This window comes from Falco peregrinus, chromosome 1 (assembly GCF_023634155.1).
Source record: "Falco peregrinus isolate bFalPer1 chromosome 1, bFalPer1.pri, whole genome shotgun sequence".
NCBI classification, from domain to species: Eukaryota; Metazoa; Chordata; class Aves; order Falconiformes; family Falconidae; genus Falco; species Falco peregrinus.
The window spans coordinates 5,965,206-5,985,142 of record NC_073721.1 but is presented as its reverse complement, the minus strand read 5'-3'; the positions used below and the strand labels follow the sequence as shown (position 1 = coordinate 5,985,142).

General features: G+C 42.3%; 1 protein-coding gene across 12 annotated transcripts in view; it reads right to left on the bottom strand.

The window, feature by feature from the left end:
• FGFR2 (fibroblast growth factor receptor 2) overlaps positions 1-19,937 on the bottom strand; it is an 87,955-nt gene that overhangs the window by 45,975 nt on the left and 22,043 nt on the right. For all 12 annotated transcript variants that reach the window (XM_055812279.1, XM_055812286.1, XM_027795491.2 and 9 more), the window contains 2 exons: positions 13,071-13,240; positions 5,822-5,945 (listed from right to left, as the gene is read on the bottom strand). In XM_055812279.1, coding sequence (XP_055668254.1) covers positions 5,822-5,945; positions 13,071-13,240 — 294 coding nt within the window. The remainder of the gene's footprint in view (positions 1-5,821; positions 5,946-13,070; positions 13,241-19,937) is intronic.

Below are 19,937 nucleotides of genomic sequence, written 5' to 3'. Positions count from 1 at the left end.
CTAAACAATTTGCGTAATTTCTTCTCAGACGCACACACCTTGCCAAAAGCCTACTGCCAGGTGTAAAGTCCGCACTCAGGCTTATCAGCCCATTAAATAAAATCTTCTTCCCTCTCGGCCTAACCAAATACCTGAGGGCAAGCATCAGTGTGGATTCCTTCATGCTTTCAGCCCCTGTCTCATCATGTCCCATGCCGCAAGCACTTGGGTGAAGATGTCAAGCCAAAGCTTGTCCATGTAAAGAGCCAGTCAACAACTACAGGCACATCTGCCAGAAATGCAAGTTTAGGCTTGGTTGTAATACCTACACACTTAACTCCTGCCAGACATCAGTGGTACAACGTCTAAGGCATGCATTTAGTTGGTGTCAGTTCCTTTTTCGTATGTAACCTGAATCCTAAAACCAATTCTTTGGAAATTAAGGAACGTAGTATAGTTAAGTCAAACAAATTCTGAACTTTATTTCAACAAAACAAGCCTCGCCAAAAAGCAAAACTACAACGCATATGTGTTTATGAATTTGGGAATGACAACATGGAAACACGACTTAAAAAAAAAAAAATACTCGTCCGTGCCATGTTCACAGTTAGAGACTGTGAGAGCACATGAAAGTCCAAAAATAAAACTGACTAGGCAGAAGAAAAAACGTTGCCTTTGTTTCAAAACTAAGGGAAATATAAACAGTGATGTACCAATAGCAAAACACTGATTCCATTTTAATCAGTTTTTTGTTTAATAATGTGCTGGAAAAAGCAAGAGTAAAATTCATCCTAAAGCTTTCTAAAACCCCCAAGGGTTCAGAATAAAAGCGTTTTTCTGCACACCTGTCAGTAAAACCACTCATACATGAGATTTCTGGGGCTCAAGCTTTAAATTGAGAGTCATTTTAAGTGCTTCCTGGACGATAAGTTATTCTCGCACTGTTTTCATATGAAAATATGAATTACTGTTAAGGCACAACTGCGTGGTACTCTTTCAGCTCTGGAGTTCACTCCTCAGTAATGAGGACCAAAGGCATGGCTATTAGGCAAATTAGAAACTGGTCAAAGTACAGCTAAACTGGCTGTTTTTTTCTAAAAAATACATTTGTGACAAGTTATGTTCATTTTTATAATAAACAGCAGGGTCTTCTCATACATTCTTGGAAGATGCATCGTGTTATAGCAGCTGCTTATAAAACCCAGTAAATGTGATAATGTGCCAAACTTCATCTGAAACCAAACCATCTTTTGTTTCCCTGGATGATGACATTAAATAGGACAGAAATGGCTACCTGCACTAGGACTGTTCGAACACTAACCTTTTTTTTTTTGCCATTAAAATATAAATTCAATTAGTTACTTCCATGCTTAAACAGAACTGCCACTGCTGCTGAAATTGTACTCTAGCGATAATTGCAATCCAAGAGTGAGCTAATTATATACAAGTCTCAGTGGCTGCATTCCCACGTTGCTTCCTACAACCCGGATTCACTACAATACAACTCATAAGTGAAAACCACACCGTTTTCATTCATTCTCCCTTAAGACTGCATGACTTTATATATGTTTAATGAGAACGGAGCTAGTCTATTAGTAAGCTTGCTATAAAAATGCAAGTTTCGACCTACTGTTCAATACAAAAGAATAGAAAGGCACTTCAGCTGCATATATTAAAAAAAAAAAACAACAACCAGCTGATGGGCTAAACTGTACAAGGCAAAGAACATTCTTTTAATTAAGGTACTGGATTAGGATTCAAGTACCAGCTTTACTTTTTGGCTCTGCCACAAGCTTCCTGCGTGACCCAGGGCAAGAAATTTCATCGCTCCACAGATCGGTTTTTCATCTATAAAACGGACAGTGACATTTTCCTCTCCCGGCCTCTCCGCATTTTGGTTGTAAGCAATTACTGTGTGCTGGCACGTTGCCTTAGACAATAAGTATCTAATATTAATTGAAGCCTCTGGGTAGTCCTCCAATAAAAAGCTAAAATCGACTCGTCTCCCTTTCACAGGATCCTAATGGGGTTTTGTAGCACCACCATTTGCCGCTGCTGCAACCTCACACATTTATATCCCCCAGCAAAGCACTGCACGTTGCCTGCTCAAGTCCCTGTTTTGAAATGGAGGAGGAGGAGAGAGGAAAAGGCAGTTGATTGGGGTATCCCTAACATTTAAAGAACAACCTTGTCCAACAAGGAATATCCTGGCCAACTCGAATAGACAATTCCCCGCTAGCGCTGTCAATGCGCACGAGTATCCTGTGCAATACGGAGAGGCTGCCAAGGACTTGCTGCTTTTTTCTTCAGTATTTTCTACTCCCATTGTAAAAAATTCAGTGCAACAGTTTTGCCAGGTTTGTAAATTTGAACGAGACCATCTGAGCTGAGCTGACTATTTTAAGAGGGTTCTTGCAAGTAATTACAAGGTAAAAACGAGAATACTTCACACCTACATTCTGACTGAAAACTACTCAGCCCTGCTGGCTCCAGGCTTTTAATTGTCAAAAGAGTTCAAGGTCTGGAAGGTTATTGGCATCAAGTAATACTGGATATTCCTAACTAGCATTGTGTCATTATTTGGCACAATTTTTGCTGGGATACCTCCCAAATCTGTGACATAATCAGAGGGTTCTCTACATTACACCATATAGTCAGATGCTCATGTTAGTGTAATACGTTACCATGTTTAATACCATTTGCTATTACTTACACTTAATCAGCTCTGGAACCAGTTAAACCATATAGGAAAAGTAATTTCAGAGGCTTTCAACTGACAGTTTTCCACACAGAACTTGACCTAAAATTACAACCTGAAGTTTGTAAGATGCAGTCTACATATACAACTGCCTCTAAATAAAGATCCGTAACTCTCCATAACCCTGTGGGAACCAAAAATTCATGTGAAAATAGAAAAAAAAAAAAAAAAAAAAAAAAAGCACAAAACTAACTTCTGTGTAACTGTCTTAACTATAAAAGGTGTCGGAGTTTCCCCTTCTGGCCAGCCTTGATTTACTGCTTCAGCAATTTTATGCCCAACCTCAACAATTATTACAAGCTTTCAGCATCACAGAAATGGCTGACCTCTCTAGCATCAATCCCTCTTTCAGGTTAAAGGCCCAATGCAGTATTTCTTGAGAGACTCACACTAAATCCAGCACAGGTATCTCAGGGTTTGCATTCCCATACACATGTTTTCAAAGTAAACTAACAATTACACCCCTGAACTCATCAAATTAAATGCAAAAAGAAAGTAAAATGATTGAGCAGAACTCCAAAACGCAGGTTGTGACTTGCAAATGTCACTTTTGGACTTTTGGTTTCATATCTCTCAGGACCTGAGCATCAGAAAATGCTGAATATTTGCCCAGGGAAAATCAGGGCTCCTTTGGGTGCCATCAGCAGGGTACCTGGCACCCCGAATCACTAGTTGCTTTTGAAAAATCTCATTATTTACTTTTCTGCCTCTCTAAAGGAGAGGAATAGACATTTAAATAAATGACATAATCCTTATTACCATTCCATTCATTCATGCAGGTCACTGTAATTTACTGCCAGGAAAAATAAACTTCTGCATAATATTCCTCAATGTAAGACATTCAAAAGGCTCACAGGGGGAGAGGAGGTGAGAGGGCTTCTGACAAATATTTGCTCAAGTGACCACATCATCCATGAACACATTTTCTAGAAAAAATGGGTGAAGAAATTTATGGTCAACGTGAAACATGCCAGACTGGGACTGCAGCGGTAACGAGGAAAAGGAGCAGGGGACAGAAAAGGGAAGGGGAATTTTTAACCAGTTTCATTTCAGCAAGGAAAACTCCCAATATTGCAGAAGTGCCTTTTTCCTCCCATGTAGCCCACTAAAAGAAAGTTTTAAGCAAAACTTAAGTCAATCTACAAAGCAAAACTAAACTTGAATCAATATACGATTCCCAAAGAATTAGGGAGAAAAAAAACCCCAAACAAACAAACAAAAAACCCTCAAAAAAATCCCACAACTCATCATCCCCTTATATACTCCTTGGGCCAGGCTTTAAGTTATCATCCCCTTATATACTCCTTGGGCCAGGCTTTAAGTTGAGCCTCGCCCCTGGCAAGTTCATGCGAGCAGCCAATGCCCTCCAGCAAGGTGGTCAGCAGAGGACCAAGGCACGCAGAACACAATTCACTACCCTCTCTGGCAGCTGTTGCTGCTGCATCCTCCACAAACTTTGTTTAAAAAAAGTGTTCAAACAACAATGGCTTTGCCAGTCACTCGGTTCACCTCAACCATCCCCATAGCTCACCCTACCAAGGACGCCAAAAATATTGCCAGGGCGATATCAAAATCCTCACTGCTTTCAGCGTTGACTACCTAAAACCAAGTATAGGTGAGTTGGGTGGTTCACAGACTGGTTTTGGAGATTGAAATGTTTGAGGGCTGGTGGTAGGGCTTCAGTCTGATGGCAGCCCCGTCACAAAATTATCTTTTCCTCTTCTGCTCCATGAAGGCTAGCTCTCGCTGGCATTTTCATGGGGAATGTTTTCATTTCTTGCTGCCTGAGAAGCTGGCAGTTGATTTCTTTTGGATTTGGGGGTTTCCGCAGATTTAGGTGGTCTCAGACAAAATAAGACGCTACTTTTAAAAGGTCATCCAAAACAATGCAAGGGATGCATTTTTATTCATGTAAACACCGATTAAGAAACAGGGAAATGAATATTTCATCGCCATTTTGGTCATATAAACCAAAACTCACAGCAAGATTCCCCACAGAAGATAAGCTGGGCTGTCAGTCACCAGCCAGCAACGGCTTACGATCATCAAATTCACTTTTGCTTTCAATACTGATTGATCGAAAGTTTTATCCCCAAAGCTTGTGAGGCTCAGATCACCTCACAAGCCTGGAGAGAGCAAAAGCCATTCACGACATAGTTCAGAAACTGCAGCTCAGATCCCCCAAGGTACTACCAGCAGGTCCTATTATAACAGCCAAAGCGATTACTTTTGGACAGCAATGCCTTCAGAGTCAATAAAACTGCTCACACCCACCCAGGCTAATCAGCAAGAGTAGGGGTGAACAGACCTGGCTCCTGAGGTTTCAAGCCCTAATTTAGCTAAGCACTTACATAAATATGTGTAAGCCTTATTAAAGTCAACAGGATTTTGGTATTATTAAGTTAACATTATTAAGCTTGTGCTTAATAGCCCTGCTGAATCTCACGGCTTTGCTACCACTACGAATTCACACAGCTTTTTACAATTTGTCCTCAGGTAAAACACTTCTTCAGAATTTTTGTCCTGTGTTTCAGGGGCTGCTCAGAGCCCACACAACAGGCTGTGGCTGGATGTCGGTTACACTGCTGCGAAAGCTCCAGATCTGCACTAGCCTAACCAAAGTCAATATCTAGCTTTTCACATTAAAAAAAAAAAATCATTTCAGCTATAATAGCTGCAGTCTAAAGGATCACTTGACAGTTTTCATAACTGCAGTTATTAAAATTTATGTTAGTACAATTGTACAAGTAATAATTAAATTGTAATACTAATGATTAAAATTACATCAGTATTTATTATTTGGTTGTCATGGTAAGCTTGTGGGTGTATCACAGCAACAAGAATTCACTTGCACACGTGGATATTACACCTTTGACAAGGCACGGGTATAGATCAGTCCTACAGACGCGAGCGACACAGATGAGTATCTAAAGGTATGTAGCAATTGGTTACGTAGTGAAAACGTAACAGAAATATACTGTGAAATCATCTTAAAACCAACGCAAAATGTACCAGCTTAGTTCTAAATGTTTTAACAGAGTCATTAATTAAAAGCATTGTCCTACACGTGACAGTTTTACTTACCAACAACATCGAGATGGTACGTGTGATTGATGGATCCGTACTGATTTTCCACGATGCACGTATAATTTCCTTTGTCAGACGGGACCACGCTCTCCATGATGAGACTCCAGTGCTGGTTGCGGACCTGGTGGGTTGAAACCAGACAGGCTGGGAACTTCGTCAGCACAGTTTCACCCTCTCCCCCTCCAAAAGAACTGTTTCCTGAAGAGTTAACCACTCGTAATCCATGTTTAAAAGCCTCTTCTGTGCTCATTTGACAGTTCTGGATACCGAAATACTTTATTTGTGCCTGATCTGGTGCAGGACGGCTGCAGCAGTGAAAGCTTTTGTGCATTCTGCTGGAAATGTACCTCGTCCCCGATCCGAGCGCTGTGGACGTCGGTGCACACTCAGTTCTACCAGGCTTACGAAGATGTCACCAATTAGCAGCAGTTGCCTTACCAGGCTTTACCTCTCAATCCACTCTAAAGCGAATTCACACCCTCAGGATATTTCCCATCTGTCTCCAAACAATCATCTGATACTATTAACTGCCCACCAGCAATATGGGATGGATACGATCCCCTAACATCTACGTCTTTGTCTTTCTCTAACAGCTCAACTACAGAGCCCCTGTATTGGAGAAACAAAGTACAGAAGAGCAATGTTTGGGATCCCTCCCACAGACACACAGAGTGGGCACCACCTCCTGAGGCTCTGGGGTACCACAAAAAAGAAATGAAGGTGCTGCCTTATGAAAAGTGTCTGAAGAAAATCCTCATGGCAACGGAGAATAAGGGCATACATTTATTTCATATAATTATTCTCAGACAGAATGTATTAAAGGTGCTGATTCTGTTCCCATTTGAACTCGAAAGGAGTGTTGGCATTCACCTCACAGAAAATAGGATCCAGCCCAGTACTGAAAGGATACAGAATCATCCGGTACACATATATATTTCCTGCATCATAAGCTGGCTCTCAAAATGACCTTTTGCTGGCTATCCGCTAATCCCTTGTTTTAACATCACATTTTTGACAAAGCACTCAAAACTCTTAACATTATGGAGCTGTAATGTACAACTTTTCAATTGTGAAGTACGTATTTTAGCGAATGGAATAAAATACAATCTGGTACAGTCATTTTAATCAGCCAAATGGAAAGTAGTAATTCAGTGCAGTACACCAGAAAAATTTATGGACCATTCAGTGACACTTCCAGGAACTATACGTTCTTAAAACATCATTACAACTATAGGTCTGAAATCCTGCTTCATGTCTGGCTGTTGTGCAGGTCCTTATCCAGCAGGAAAAAGACTGTGCGGGGCCACGTCCCCGGTGCCCAGAGCTTAGCCCTCACACTTGCTGCAGGTAAAAACGCCTTCGGTTCAAAGCCTGGAAGAAGAGTCCTCTCTGCAAGGGGCTCCTGGCTTTCCTAGGCCCCCCAGCTAGTCATTAGCTCGTTGATATTACTAGTATTGTCCAGTTTGGGGCTAGTAACATGAGCTAATGACTGGCCACGTGGACTTTGAAAAACAAAGGAAATGTGGACAAGACTCCAGCAGCAGGTGAAGGGCATGGATGCTAACCCAAGGTCACAGAAACGTGTGACACGACCTCAAAATCTCCACTCCAAACTTACAGCTCCTCTCCCCAGCCCCCACTCTCGATGGTATACAACAAAACTACATATTGATTTTTTTTTTCCCCCACACTACAAAGAGCTAAGAAATAAGTTTATAAAGCTAGAAATTGTTTATCAGTGTTATTGTATTGTCTCGTTATTCTGCTAAGCAACCTTGAAAGCCAATGTTTGGGTCAGGAAGAATTACTGTCATAAACTATTGGTAAACAACAAACACAACAGCTACATATTTTGCATATTTTACGTATGAGCTATTTTGAGGGAGACTTGGTCAAAGTGACCTGATCTTTTTGCCATTGCAAGTTACATCACACTTCTCAGAATCAGAGCAAGTGTTTTTAACCAATTTGACTGCAAAACAGGAAGAACAGATCATGGTTCGACAAAAGTTAAAACAAAATAAAAATGGGTAACAACCTGTAATTCATTAATTTGATAGGAAAACACAAGAAATTATTTCGCATTCAATAAGAAAACATAACTAACTTTGAGCCACAAGTAGATATACTGGATAGCAATATTAAAAACTATTTGTGCTCTTTCCCTTCTTGTAACTCCAATGAGAAGAGATAATATCTTTATAATAAAACCGCTTAAGCCTCTTCAGTTTAAGCTAAATAACTGCTGTAGAGGCCCAAAGCATTTATGACATGTTGTCACACAACCAGATTTATGTCATGGATCTGGATTCAACTAGATTCAGCTTGATGACTTACTCTTTCTGGTTACAAGCGCAGCATTGCGAAGCCCAGAAAAACTCCCCTTTGATGGGGATGACAGCATCTCCTCCTGCTGAAAGCTCCCAGATCCAACTTTTCATTCTTGGACACGTGACGGTCCTGCCACATACTCACAGCCATGCAGCTGGCGACACCCTGCTCATACAGGCTTTGTTAACGTGGTCTTTTTCAGTAACTCCCTAGCCCCATAAAGCCTGTCTTTGGGAAGCAAAACTGGTGATGTTACTGACAACCAGCACCAAAACCATACCGCTTTATGTAAAAACTAGTTTCAAAAGAGGTGCAAAGCAGAGCTTCCGCACTACACAGGTCTTACACCAGCCTTCTGTGTACAGATGTACTACAGTGATACTCATTTCTTTGTTGGGGTTTTTTTCAGGGGTTGTGGGGGGAAGCCAAACCAAACCCCCCAAAAAAAAACCAAAACCAAAACACACCCTTGTGACTCAAGTTGCAAACAGATGGAGTCTTTGGTAATGCAGGTTAAAGCCATTAGCCGCCTCCCGGTTGCTCACTAGGGTCCTTCTAACTGAAGACACCAGTGCTACAGCTCTCCAAATATTCCCTACTAAGTTTCCCTGGGTGATACCAACTGGGTCCATATTTAAGCTGTTTAAGTAGATGACTTGAGTTAGTCTGGCAGACAGAACATATTAGGAAGCTCATGTGAACTAATCCACTAGGAAAAAAACATGAGGGCAGCAACAAGGCACTGAAAGTGGGAGCATCCTCACCAGGCACACGGGGTCCTTTCTGGACAAGTGTCCGCAGCCAGACATCCATCAGTTGCAGGAGACCTTTCCAGTTCTCCAACCTGACTAGCCCCTTGCCAGCTACCACCCTGTTATTACTACTATTTTATTCCCTGAAGCCCTAATTCATACTGAGTTCTTTAAAAATCCTGGAGCATGCCCACACAGTTCCACGCACTCCGTCACCTGGTCTTCAGGGCAGCCTTTCCCATTTGTCATTGCCTTCTCTTGACATAGGGAAATTCAGGGAACAACCACATTCCAAGTATCCCAAATCACAGCTTAACCCTTCAGATACATTGCCGCCGCAGTTTAATAACTGCTTTTGACCTCTTTTTCTTTTTTTTATAGCTTTGCAATACCTATATTCATGTTTTATCTGTGCTTCATACCCAAAAACGGTGCTTTATCTGCAAAAGGATTGAGATAATAAATATAATCTCAAAGCGTTTTCTTCTGACTAATTATGGACGCTTCTAGCAAATTACAGAGATGCTTTTTTTTTGACAAATCTTGTCCACCAATTTTTTAACCAATTCCTCCAAACAGTCTCTCTAAACAATTCAATCTTTAAACTAAATTATCAACATCAAATGCATACAACTGTACCCTTAAGATTTAGCTTGGAGATGGGAAAACTACACTGGAATCAAAATGCCAAGAAATACTGGTCAGAAATCTAGGAAAGGGCAAGGAATGTTTCTATGAAACGTGTTGCTTTTGGAGTATCATAAAAAAAATTGTGGACAGTTCTGTTTAATTTTAAAATGCATGTCTTCAGTGAACAGTTACGTCATGAAAAGTTGTCACTTGGCAAACAAAAATTATAAAAGAGGGTCAATTTAAAAATTTCAATCTTGAAAGAAAGATCAGAAACCAAAATATGATTCCCCACAAAATTAGCACAGTTCAGCCATATAGTGGTAGTGCTCAGGTAGAGAGAACAAGCGCAGAACATCCATGCAAAAGCCATAGGCTTTTACAGTTCCTATAGCATCAGAACTCTTTCTTTACTCCGCATTTACCTGGTTGAATTTAAATGTATACAAGACGACTGTACTGATGAAGCTTATCAAAACGAGCACGTGAAAACACACACCTGTTAAACAGTAACAACTGATAGAAGTACATTTGCTTTCTGGGTGGCGTACAGAAAAGTAAAGGCTCCTGTGGTCTCTCATAAAGGATTCAGATTATTCACTCAAAGAAAGTATAAAATATCTTTAAAGCAGAAGCAAGAGCTATCACCACTTTAGAGGCAGAGAAAAAAAAAATTAAAAGACTAAAAAGGATTTAGACATTCAACAACTGATCCCTTTCTCTTTGCTGTAGGAAGTCTGGGTATATCTTGAAAAATCGTAAAAGGTTCAATTTTTAAATTCACCACCCAGAATTAGTCACAGTGGAAGAATTTCACTTTGGAAGCTATCTTGGCCAGCACGTACACCCTTCGGCTAGCCTGCCTGAGTGCAAATTGACTCAAGGCATTCCCCAGTCAGAGGGACAAAGTGCTACAGGTCACTATCTGATTGCGATAAAGGGAACACAAAGAAGAGATTTCTTAGCTCAAGACAGCAGGAGAGAGGTGGCTGGAAGGTGACTGGAAAGCTTCCCATTTTCCTTTCTTTTACTTTGTTCTTAAAGTCTTCAAGGGATATTGCCTCTTCCAAAAGGGATGGATGGTGTTACATCAACTGTTGACTGGCAGGTATGGCCAAGTTTGGTTCCAGCTATTCTAGTTGCTCAAACTATTATGAACATGCAGCTCTCCAGCAGAAATGCTTTATATATAGCAATGGCAAGACTGAAGACAAGCTGGCGTACAATAATTATCACGAGTTGCTGTGATATGTGCCTGAACACAGACCAGCATGGAAAGGCTCAATCCTTTCTGCAGATTCCTTCATTACAAGTTTGTCAGTGTAGAGACATCAAGAAAATACAGTTCTCTCTTTATTCCGGAATAATTTTGAATAAGACCACAGTGACCTCATCCTGCCTCTCTAACAAGAAGAGGGCACAGCCTCCAGAAGCTTTGGAGGTCTCATTCTGTAACACCCTTTCACTAGAAAACAAGCTTCCATCTTAAAAAGATGGTTATTCAAAACACCGACAGAATCTAGAATAGAGGTAGATCTGGTAAGCAGAATGACAATGACAAGTAAATGCTACCAGATCATTTAAAGTTTGATGGATTTCTGAGCAACGAGCAAGTCTAAAATCCACAGCTGTCTCCCCACCTTTTTTTCCTTTAAAGAGATGTAAGAAGTTATGATTTAGAATTATAGGTATATAGTTCAGTTCACACTGAAGCTGGCTTCGGAAATATGCATCTGTGGTTTCTTCCCAGAGTACATACATACCTAGGAAGTCGTATACGTTTAACACACATGAACAAAAATTTAATTTGTGCCACTTAATGGGCACAAGTCTAAATGAGCTCACCCAGATCCCTAACACAGGCTAGCAGTGGCAGCACGGAGCTCTGCGTGGGCTGACTTAGCCCACCAAAGGTCACCCTCCCAAACCAGAGATCAGGTATCTCCATCCCGCCTTGCAAGACACACATTTTCCTTCACAGTTTTCAAGAGCGATATCTACGTTTCCCCTTCATGAGATGTAAAGTGTTCAAATAATGTCCCAGTTAGTACCTAAACGGTTACTATTATTTTCCAAGACAGGATTAGTTTGTTGCGTTTTTTTTTTTTTTTCTTTAATTGGCGCTTTTTTGGTTTTTAAAAAAGCACTGAGAAAAAGGTGAAAATCGCTGAATTGTAGCCAATTCGTTAACACTCCATAGCGTTATGAAAGGCAGAAGGTGTTGCCAGGTGTACACTCATAAGCAAGAGTAATTTATGGGGTAAGCAAACATAGATGGAAAAGTCTACTTAGATAATTAGCGTTCATGCAGGGAGATTTTCTGGGCTTCGCTCTCTGCTAACACAAATGCTGGAAAAATTGACACTTTCTACAGTAAATCTAGCTAGAGAGGAAAGGCGGCTATGGGCTGTCCTCCTCTGCACTGGAAAACGTACCAAGCAGGATTTGAGTCAACAGCACAACGAAGCAATATACGCCCTGGCTCCATCAGGGCATTGCAAAACGTGGCACCCCGAAAATACTGTGATTGCTGGGGTAAGGCAGCAGCGCAGTACCGGGGGAGGCAGCCCCCAGGACTCGTCTTGAGCTTAATGCTTATTTCTGTCTTAATTACCATTACAAATTGCTCTGAGCTCCTCAGCAGAAGTTCTAGGCTGGGGTTTACAACCGTGACACAAGGTGACTAACTCGGAAACTTCTCGTTTTGGGAGCAAAGCTGCTGAAGTGTTGCATACGTGAGGTCTGCAGAAGACGTTAAGGTAACTCAGAAGTGTGGGCAGGATGGCGCGGGTAGGGCTGGAACAGCAATTTGCCATCAAAGTCACGCAGCCCCATTCCCTGCGAAGAGCAGGATAAGATGACCGAATCCTGACTTCTGACCTGACCTAGGCAGATACCAGGAGGTTAAAGGTCCACGCACTAACCCACAGAGCTAGCTGGCCTCCCTAAAACTCTCTCTTAATCAGTAACCACCGATTTCAAATGAAACATCTAATCTGAAGCTGTTTAAAATTCAAACAAACCCTTGTAAGTAATTGCTGTTACTCTCCCTCAAATTCTGCTTCCCATTTCAGTTTCACAGGTCATAAACTCTACAGAAAATAGTAACTTTTGACTTCCAAACCTTCCTTTACTGAACTGCCTACAATCGCCAGCGGATGGTCATGCTTCGAACAACGCAGCTGAAAATGAATAGAGCAAAATAATCTTACTCTGCTTCGCAAAGTCAGTCTTTACTTCTCCAAATAAGTCTCTATAAATAATCCTTAGCTGCTCTGCTATGATACAAGCTTGAATTTGAGAAAAAAAAAATAAATATAGAATTAGTGCTCAGTAAGTAAACATCTACCCTTCCCCCAGAAGAAAACAATTTTATTTATTTTTTTTTGCTTCTGTGTTTCATCCAAGGCCGTTAAAAGATTTTCTGTTGACTTCAGCAAGTTGGGGGTTTTTTGGTTTGTTTTTGTTCTTTTTTTTTTTTTTACAGCCTCGGTCAAGAACTGAAATTGCGAAATCACATCATGAGATCTTACCTTATATCCACCAATACGATGCTCTTGTTTAAACTCTTTCCCATTTTTCAGCCATCGCATCGTCGGTGTTGGGTTTCCCATCGCTGGACAACGAAACTTGACAGTGTTCGCCGCTGGCACCGCATGTAGCCTTTTCTCCATTTTGTCCGTATGTGTCCAATAAGGCGCCCCTGTTTTGAAGAGATACATCCAGAAATATCAGTACTCGGAAACTGAGCTCTCTTTCCAGCCCCTTCCACAGACAAAGCACTGCACACATTCATTTTAAGTGTGGTTCAGAAAGAGTACACGACTGGAAATCACATGTTGCAAGTGTTGACCAGAATTTTGCAAACAGCTCAGTCTGCAGCTTTGAGTACATAATTTATGACAAAATTCCAATAATTAACCACAGATATCCTTTGTTTTGTGTATGTCAAGTAAGACAGAGGGACCGGGTTTTCAGCAGACTCAAATGATCAGATGCCTTTGACCTCAAGTTGAGTTACTGTGAGTGCGCAGCAAACTCGGAATTCTTGGACCTCAGCTGTGCAGCCAGACAGACCAAGTTGGAAGACCTGTTGGAAGCATCAGACTTAACCCTTCCTCATTTATGAGAAGGAGGAGACCAAACATACCTACCCGGCAGCACGCTAAAGCTTACAGCGTACAGTGACAGGGTGAACTGTGCTGTTACTGTCGCAAAACACACTAGAATACATTTATAAATGGAATATATTTCTGAAATCTTAACCAAAGAGGAAGAAATCAAATGAGTAAATATGGATCAGCAAAACTCAGCGATAGCATTTATCATTCCGCCAGGATTTCCCAGCCTCATAAGCCCACCGAAGCCTAAATGCTCAGTGACATCCAACACCGTGGCAAAAAATGAGAGCGTCTCCCTCAGCCCATATTTACCGAGTCACCACTTGCACTGTCTCCTGGCAAGGTTCTCCTGGCTCTTGCTCACCCCTTGCCATGCCCTGGCCCACACAAGGAGCAGGAGGAGCACATGGAAAACCCTTCTCTCATCCAGGTTCTCAAGCGTTTGTCACATACCAGTACAGCATACACAGCAGAACAAAACATACAACTGCCCATCTGGTTTTACCCTCCAACAAGTACAGTTGGATAGATAGATCCATATCCAAGGTTATCCCACGCTCTGGATCCATGTGTCGCTTTGGCTACATCGCACAGTATCTTCATGGCATCGCTTCAGTTGTCTCACCATAACAGTTTAAAAAAGTTAAAGATTCAAGATCTGCTTAATAGTAGGAAACATTAATTTCTTTTACAATGGAGTTTTCCTGAAGCAAATCAGATTAGTGTGGAATTTTTAGGACTAGAGGGGTCCAGAAAAATAACTCTATTTCTCTCTGCCCTGTTTCATTTCCTTCATTAGCAGCCTAACACTCCACTATAAATAAAGTCTTCCGTTCCGCAAATATTTATAGCAGTTCTTACAATCAGTGCAAACTCAGAAATCCTGCTACCCCCCCTCCCTAAATAAAAATACAGCTGGATAGAAAATACAGGAATAACTCCTTTAACAATGTCTCTCTCAGTATAAAGAAAACATTCTAAAAGTCAGTCATATAATGATGCTAAGAACGATAAGTGGGTTGGGTTTTTTTTTTTGCCCGAAGTGGCAATTAGTGTTAAAATTAATGAAGCAGAAAAGCAAAGCAAATTTGTGCATGTAATCAAAATAGAAAATCAGGTAACTATTGAAAATTTAACTGCAACACTTAGAAATTGTTACACAGACTAAAGTGAATTAAGGATGGAAGGAAAAATCGCTGTAACATTATTTGCTAAAACCAGATCACGTTAAAACAACAGAAGACTTTAAACAAAGCCAACCAAAGGAATTAACTACTACATCCAACGACCAAATTACAAGTATCCCAGGCAAAGATGGCATTCCATGTTGGTACTGATGTATTGAAAGGATATTTTCTCTGGACCCCTAAACATCTTCCACAAGGCAACGTAAGGTGACCGCTGGTGGGCCCTACCCACAATTGCCACAAAGTCAAAGTAAACTGTGGCAGGGCAAAGCCAATCGACCATCCGAACCAGCCACACTGGTATCTCAGCCAGAGCAGAGTGCCTAAATTTGGCCCCAAATGGACAATGCTGACCCAGCAACACTGTGACCAGCCAGCATGGTCACTTCTCATCACATCCACCGCACGCACCTTCTCACACCTACGGAACATAAAAAGCTTGCATGCAGTCACTGGCACGCACAACCTCCGAACCACAGGCTCCGCAGCTTGCCCATGGCGATGCTGCTCTGCAGAGCACAAGCTGGATGGACCCAGCTCTGGAGAAGCTCCCATCAGGGTGCAGCCCGTGACCAGGGCATTGGAACTGGTCAAGATCGAACCATCAACAGTGCCCCAAACAAGGCTAGTTCCTGCGGCCAGGTTCCTACTGCATTACAGTGCAGCTCACCCTCTGGTTTTCCTGCGTATATCCCTCCTTTCCATCAATCCTCACCCTTTAAAAAACTCTGCTCCTGGAAGAGAAGTGATCCAATTAAGACTCGTATACATAAACACCCAGGGAGCTAAAACTTTGCTCTACAGAAGAGGTGGGAGCAGAGAAGAGGCCAGGAGGATGCAGGCAGGAACAAAGAGAAGCAGCTCAGTTCTGTGCCACAGGGAGAGGGGGAATGGAAACTCCCCAGGCTGGGAAAAAGGACTCTGCTCGGAAAGCTTCCCCTCACACAACCCTCCGCGTAACCTGCAATGCTCCTGAATTACAGGGGAGCTTGGAGGAAAACATGCGGACGTCACATGTTGAAAACACTGTCTGAAAACGCTTCAAGACATCCTACCATTTTTCACTAGGTAGTAATAACATACATTGGCAGCTCCTCAGTATGTTTAAGGGAAAAGAAAAAAAGGCAGCAACATCCAGAAACCGTGACACTCACCCTCATTTTGTGCTTTCATACAGCAACTGATCCGATTAACATACAGCATTTCTCTTTATAGATTAAATCATCAACACCTAAAAGCACCTTTGACTGCTTCTATTTGTCTTGAGAGGAAAAACATCCAGATTCACTAAAACCAATAATGAACGTAGTTAACGAGTATAGACCACCAAGCGCCGACAACTTCTACAGACGGCGTCTATCCCATCCCAACTTTGCTAACAGGACAGGTGGAAGTAGGTAGCACCGCTGTGAAAAGTTCACAGCAACAACAGGGCAGACTCCGGCACATAGAAGTAACGAGCAGCAGGGGAATGGGTGGGAATTCCTGACTGCTTTTAGAGCTCTCATTAGTGAAGAAAATATCCTGCTGACCCACACTGCACTCCACTGCAAATACATTACATCTAATCAGGCAAATCTCCTGTATGTGAAATTGAAATTAGGCAGCCCTGGGGACCACTTCAGGACTCCTCAATTTTTATTTCAACTTATCTGACACAAAGAAATACAAAAGTAGTCAACTCCAAGCCTGCCTGACAAGCACGTTCAGCAGGCAATAATGCACCTGAAATGACCACATCAAACCCCTCCATGGTTTTCAGTACTATTGTATTTGACCTTTAATTAAAAAACACTTCTAGGCAACATCCAATTTTTGCTGCTCCCTTGAGTGGGTTTCCACTCTACAGGATTTGATGAATTTGAACCTTGTTTCATCCTTTCTGAAATTCTTCAAGGCATGAAAAGAACAGCATGTGGATTACATTTAGATACTTATTTGTTCTTGGTGCCAATTTACCATTGCTTGGCCCAGACAAAATTGTTTAAAGGGTGATAAGGAAAAAAAGTCATAAAGCTTCCAGTCGCCTGACTAGAATTCTGGGCAGAATAGCAGTATCTTCAGGGGTACCCAGGGGTCTCCAGAATAAATTACTGTTGGTGGACCTCAGCACAACCATCACAACAGCTGTTGCCTTACCAGCACTAAATCAGGATTATAGAAACCCCTTAAGTTAGGGCTACCTCCCAAAATCATGATGAGGATGAGGCAACAAGTACCAGCACTGTTTTCCCCAGCGCTGTCACTAGGAACTGATGGCGATCAGCCTGCAGCTTTGTAAAATGAAGTCCCAGATCAACATCCTTGGAGGCGACCCTCCAGAACCAAGCTACGGCAGCTCTTTAAGGCAACAAAGGGGAAAACTGAATTGCCAACAAAGCCATTTTGTCGAGAGAGAAGACTATTTTGCAGTGGAACCAATCCTGCACCTTCCCCACAAGCACTAATCCCTTCAACAAAAGCTGGAAGTAATAAAAAGCTATTCAGGATGCAGTCTGGAACAAATCTACCACAGTGTTTTTTCAGACAGTTAAAATATCTGTCAAGCTAAAAGGACACCAAACGCAGAGTGAAATCTGCTATGCATGCCTTTTACTTAAAAATACACACAGGGCAAATGGTCAAACGCACATGTGTACACACGAGCGCCCGCCTCTCCCGAGGACGAGTTGCTCCTCACGGCTACTGAGCCACGTACAGCCTTCGCCGGCTCCAAGAGCAGTTGTATTTTCTGGGCAGCCTCGAAAAGGACACTCAATTCCCTCAACAGCCTCTCTGCCTGTGTTTGAAAACCTTGGCCTCCGAAAAATATATTTGTAACCCAGGCAAAGAAAATCAAAAAAGCTTAAAAGAATACTCAGCATCATAAATAAAACAGCTCTAAAAGGTTTGCTTTAGTTTTAAATATGCAGGAATGGGAATGCCAAGGTTCAGTTTCCTGTGGAAGGCACTACAGCCATTTCCTGCCTCATCACATCATAATTAACATGCCAGGACAGCTGGACTTTATCAGAATTGTTTCATCAAAAAGCAACAACCTTTGAAGACTATGGCCTTTTGTTTCCATCAGTAAAGGCATAACCAGGCCAATTTCCATTGCTTATCCTTAATGATCGCAGCTGTAATTTGTATGTAAATTATCAGTTAAATTGTTTTAGATCTGCAAAGCTCAAACCATGGTGCAGGAAACCCTTCAAAACTTCTCTCAAAGAGCAGCAGCCAGGGGCTCCAGTGAGGTCTTGGACTTTCCCAGGCTTTGCCCATCACAGGCAGGAGAAGGTAGAAGAGGACACCGGACCGTTGCACACCGCTGTCTGCCACGTGGCACGCTCAGGGCGGACATAGCGTACCCCTCCGCTCCTCACTCACTTCTCAACCTGTCTTGCAACACCGCATCTTGACTTAGACGTGGCCTTTTGGATGCGGTATAAAATCTAGAAGAGGAATACTGACGGGAAGGCTTAGAAGACACTAGATCCACAAGCTTCAGTGGTTTGCAAAAGCACCGCACCAAGTCCCACCCCTAATTTTCATCCAGCTCTGATCTTGCCAAATCACAACCCTCTTTCAGCAACATTGCATTAATCCAACCGAGTTACTATGATGCAACTTTTCATTGAAAACAGACTGCTTGCAGGGATGCGTTGCCACGACTGTTCTCCCGGTTACAGCTCTTCCCACCCAGCGTTCACAGACCAGGAGGAAGGCTGCGCCGCTCCCTGCTCCCATCCACAGCCTGCAAGAAGCCCCAGCAGTTTGCAGGCACCTTGCAAAGGGCGATCTCATGAGGACTTGTTTGTACAAGGCTCTGCTTGGGAGCAATCTCTCTACTTGCAGTTTCCTTCCTTCTACACGGCAAGAGTTTGCACTCTCCCTGCCATCCGAGATGTTTAAACGTTCACGCTCTGGAGGCGTCTTTCACTTTGAGCAGGGAAAGTGTGGTTGACCCCCGCTGAAGTACACACCCCATCCCTGGCAGACGGAAATTGTCAATGGCCTTTCACCAGCTCCTGAATCAAGATTGATTAGCAGCAGCTTAAAATGATAGCTCATATTACACGAGCATCACTGGTGCTACAGGGGACACCACTGGGTACATCTCCCTGTTGCATGAAAGGGTGGGAATGGTTACCACCCTGTTACAGAGCACAGCTGCCTTGAGATCAGGCCCTTTGCTTTTTTTCTCCTTGCTATAGGCACAAAATATGTATAAAAAATATTTTTACATATATATAAATATATATATCTCCAAAGCTATCTGTGCTCACTATGAATCACCAAAGCCACCAGCACAGTCCAGAAGCAGTCTTTGCTAACACACCAAAAATATCGCAAGCCTTTTTCTGACCAACACCAATAAACCTCTACAGCAATAACAGACAGAGGGGCATTTCCTAAAAGGAATTTCTACCCACGAGTCCTTTTCAGGGGAACACTAGCATTGCCTGGGTTGGTGGGTTTTCCCTAGACAACTTCTTTTAAGAGCAGTGTCCCTTTTCCAAACTGGCCAATTATCTTGGCCACCACATTCCTTTGTCAAAGCAGCCTCCAGCTGCCTAATCTCAGCCACTTCAAGCTGCACCTGTGAATCAGCCCGGGTTAATCACACTAACAGATGGCAGGGGCCAAACAGGCAGCTCAGAACTTATATCACTTTAAATAGCATCTAATGTTTCACAGCTTCAGACCGGGGCAGTCATATACAACAGTAACTAACTAGGGGAGCTGAAATCAGGCCCATGCTTTATCATCTGCATGAGTGTTTCAAGCATACAGTATAGCTGCCCATTACCAACCAGGCTGAGGAGCAAATATACTACCTGGCTACCACGTTTGGTAACTAGCTGACACCTCCCATGAAGGATTTCTGTGTTCTGTGTGTTATTGACTTTACACAGCACGAGCGTTAGCAAACTACCAGTCACCGAGGGGATTTTGCAACAGTGCATAGGGGCATAAGGAACCAATATGAATTTTACCTTTTTTTTTTTTTTCTTAGCAACTGCTCTATTTAGAACCTATTAATAGCTTTCCAAATTCTCTAAAGGGGCTGAAGTTTAACATTCAGATAGGTTTAAGACTCTTTTAGCCC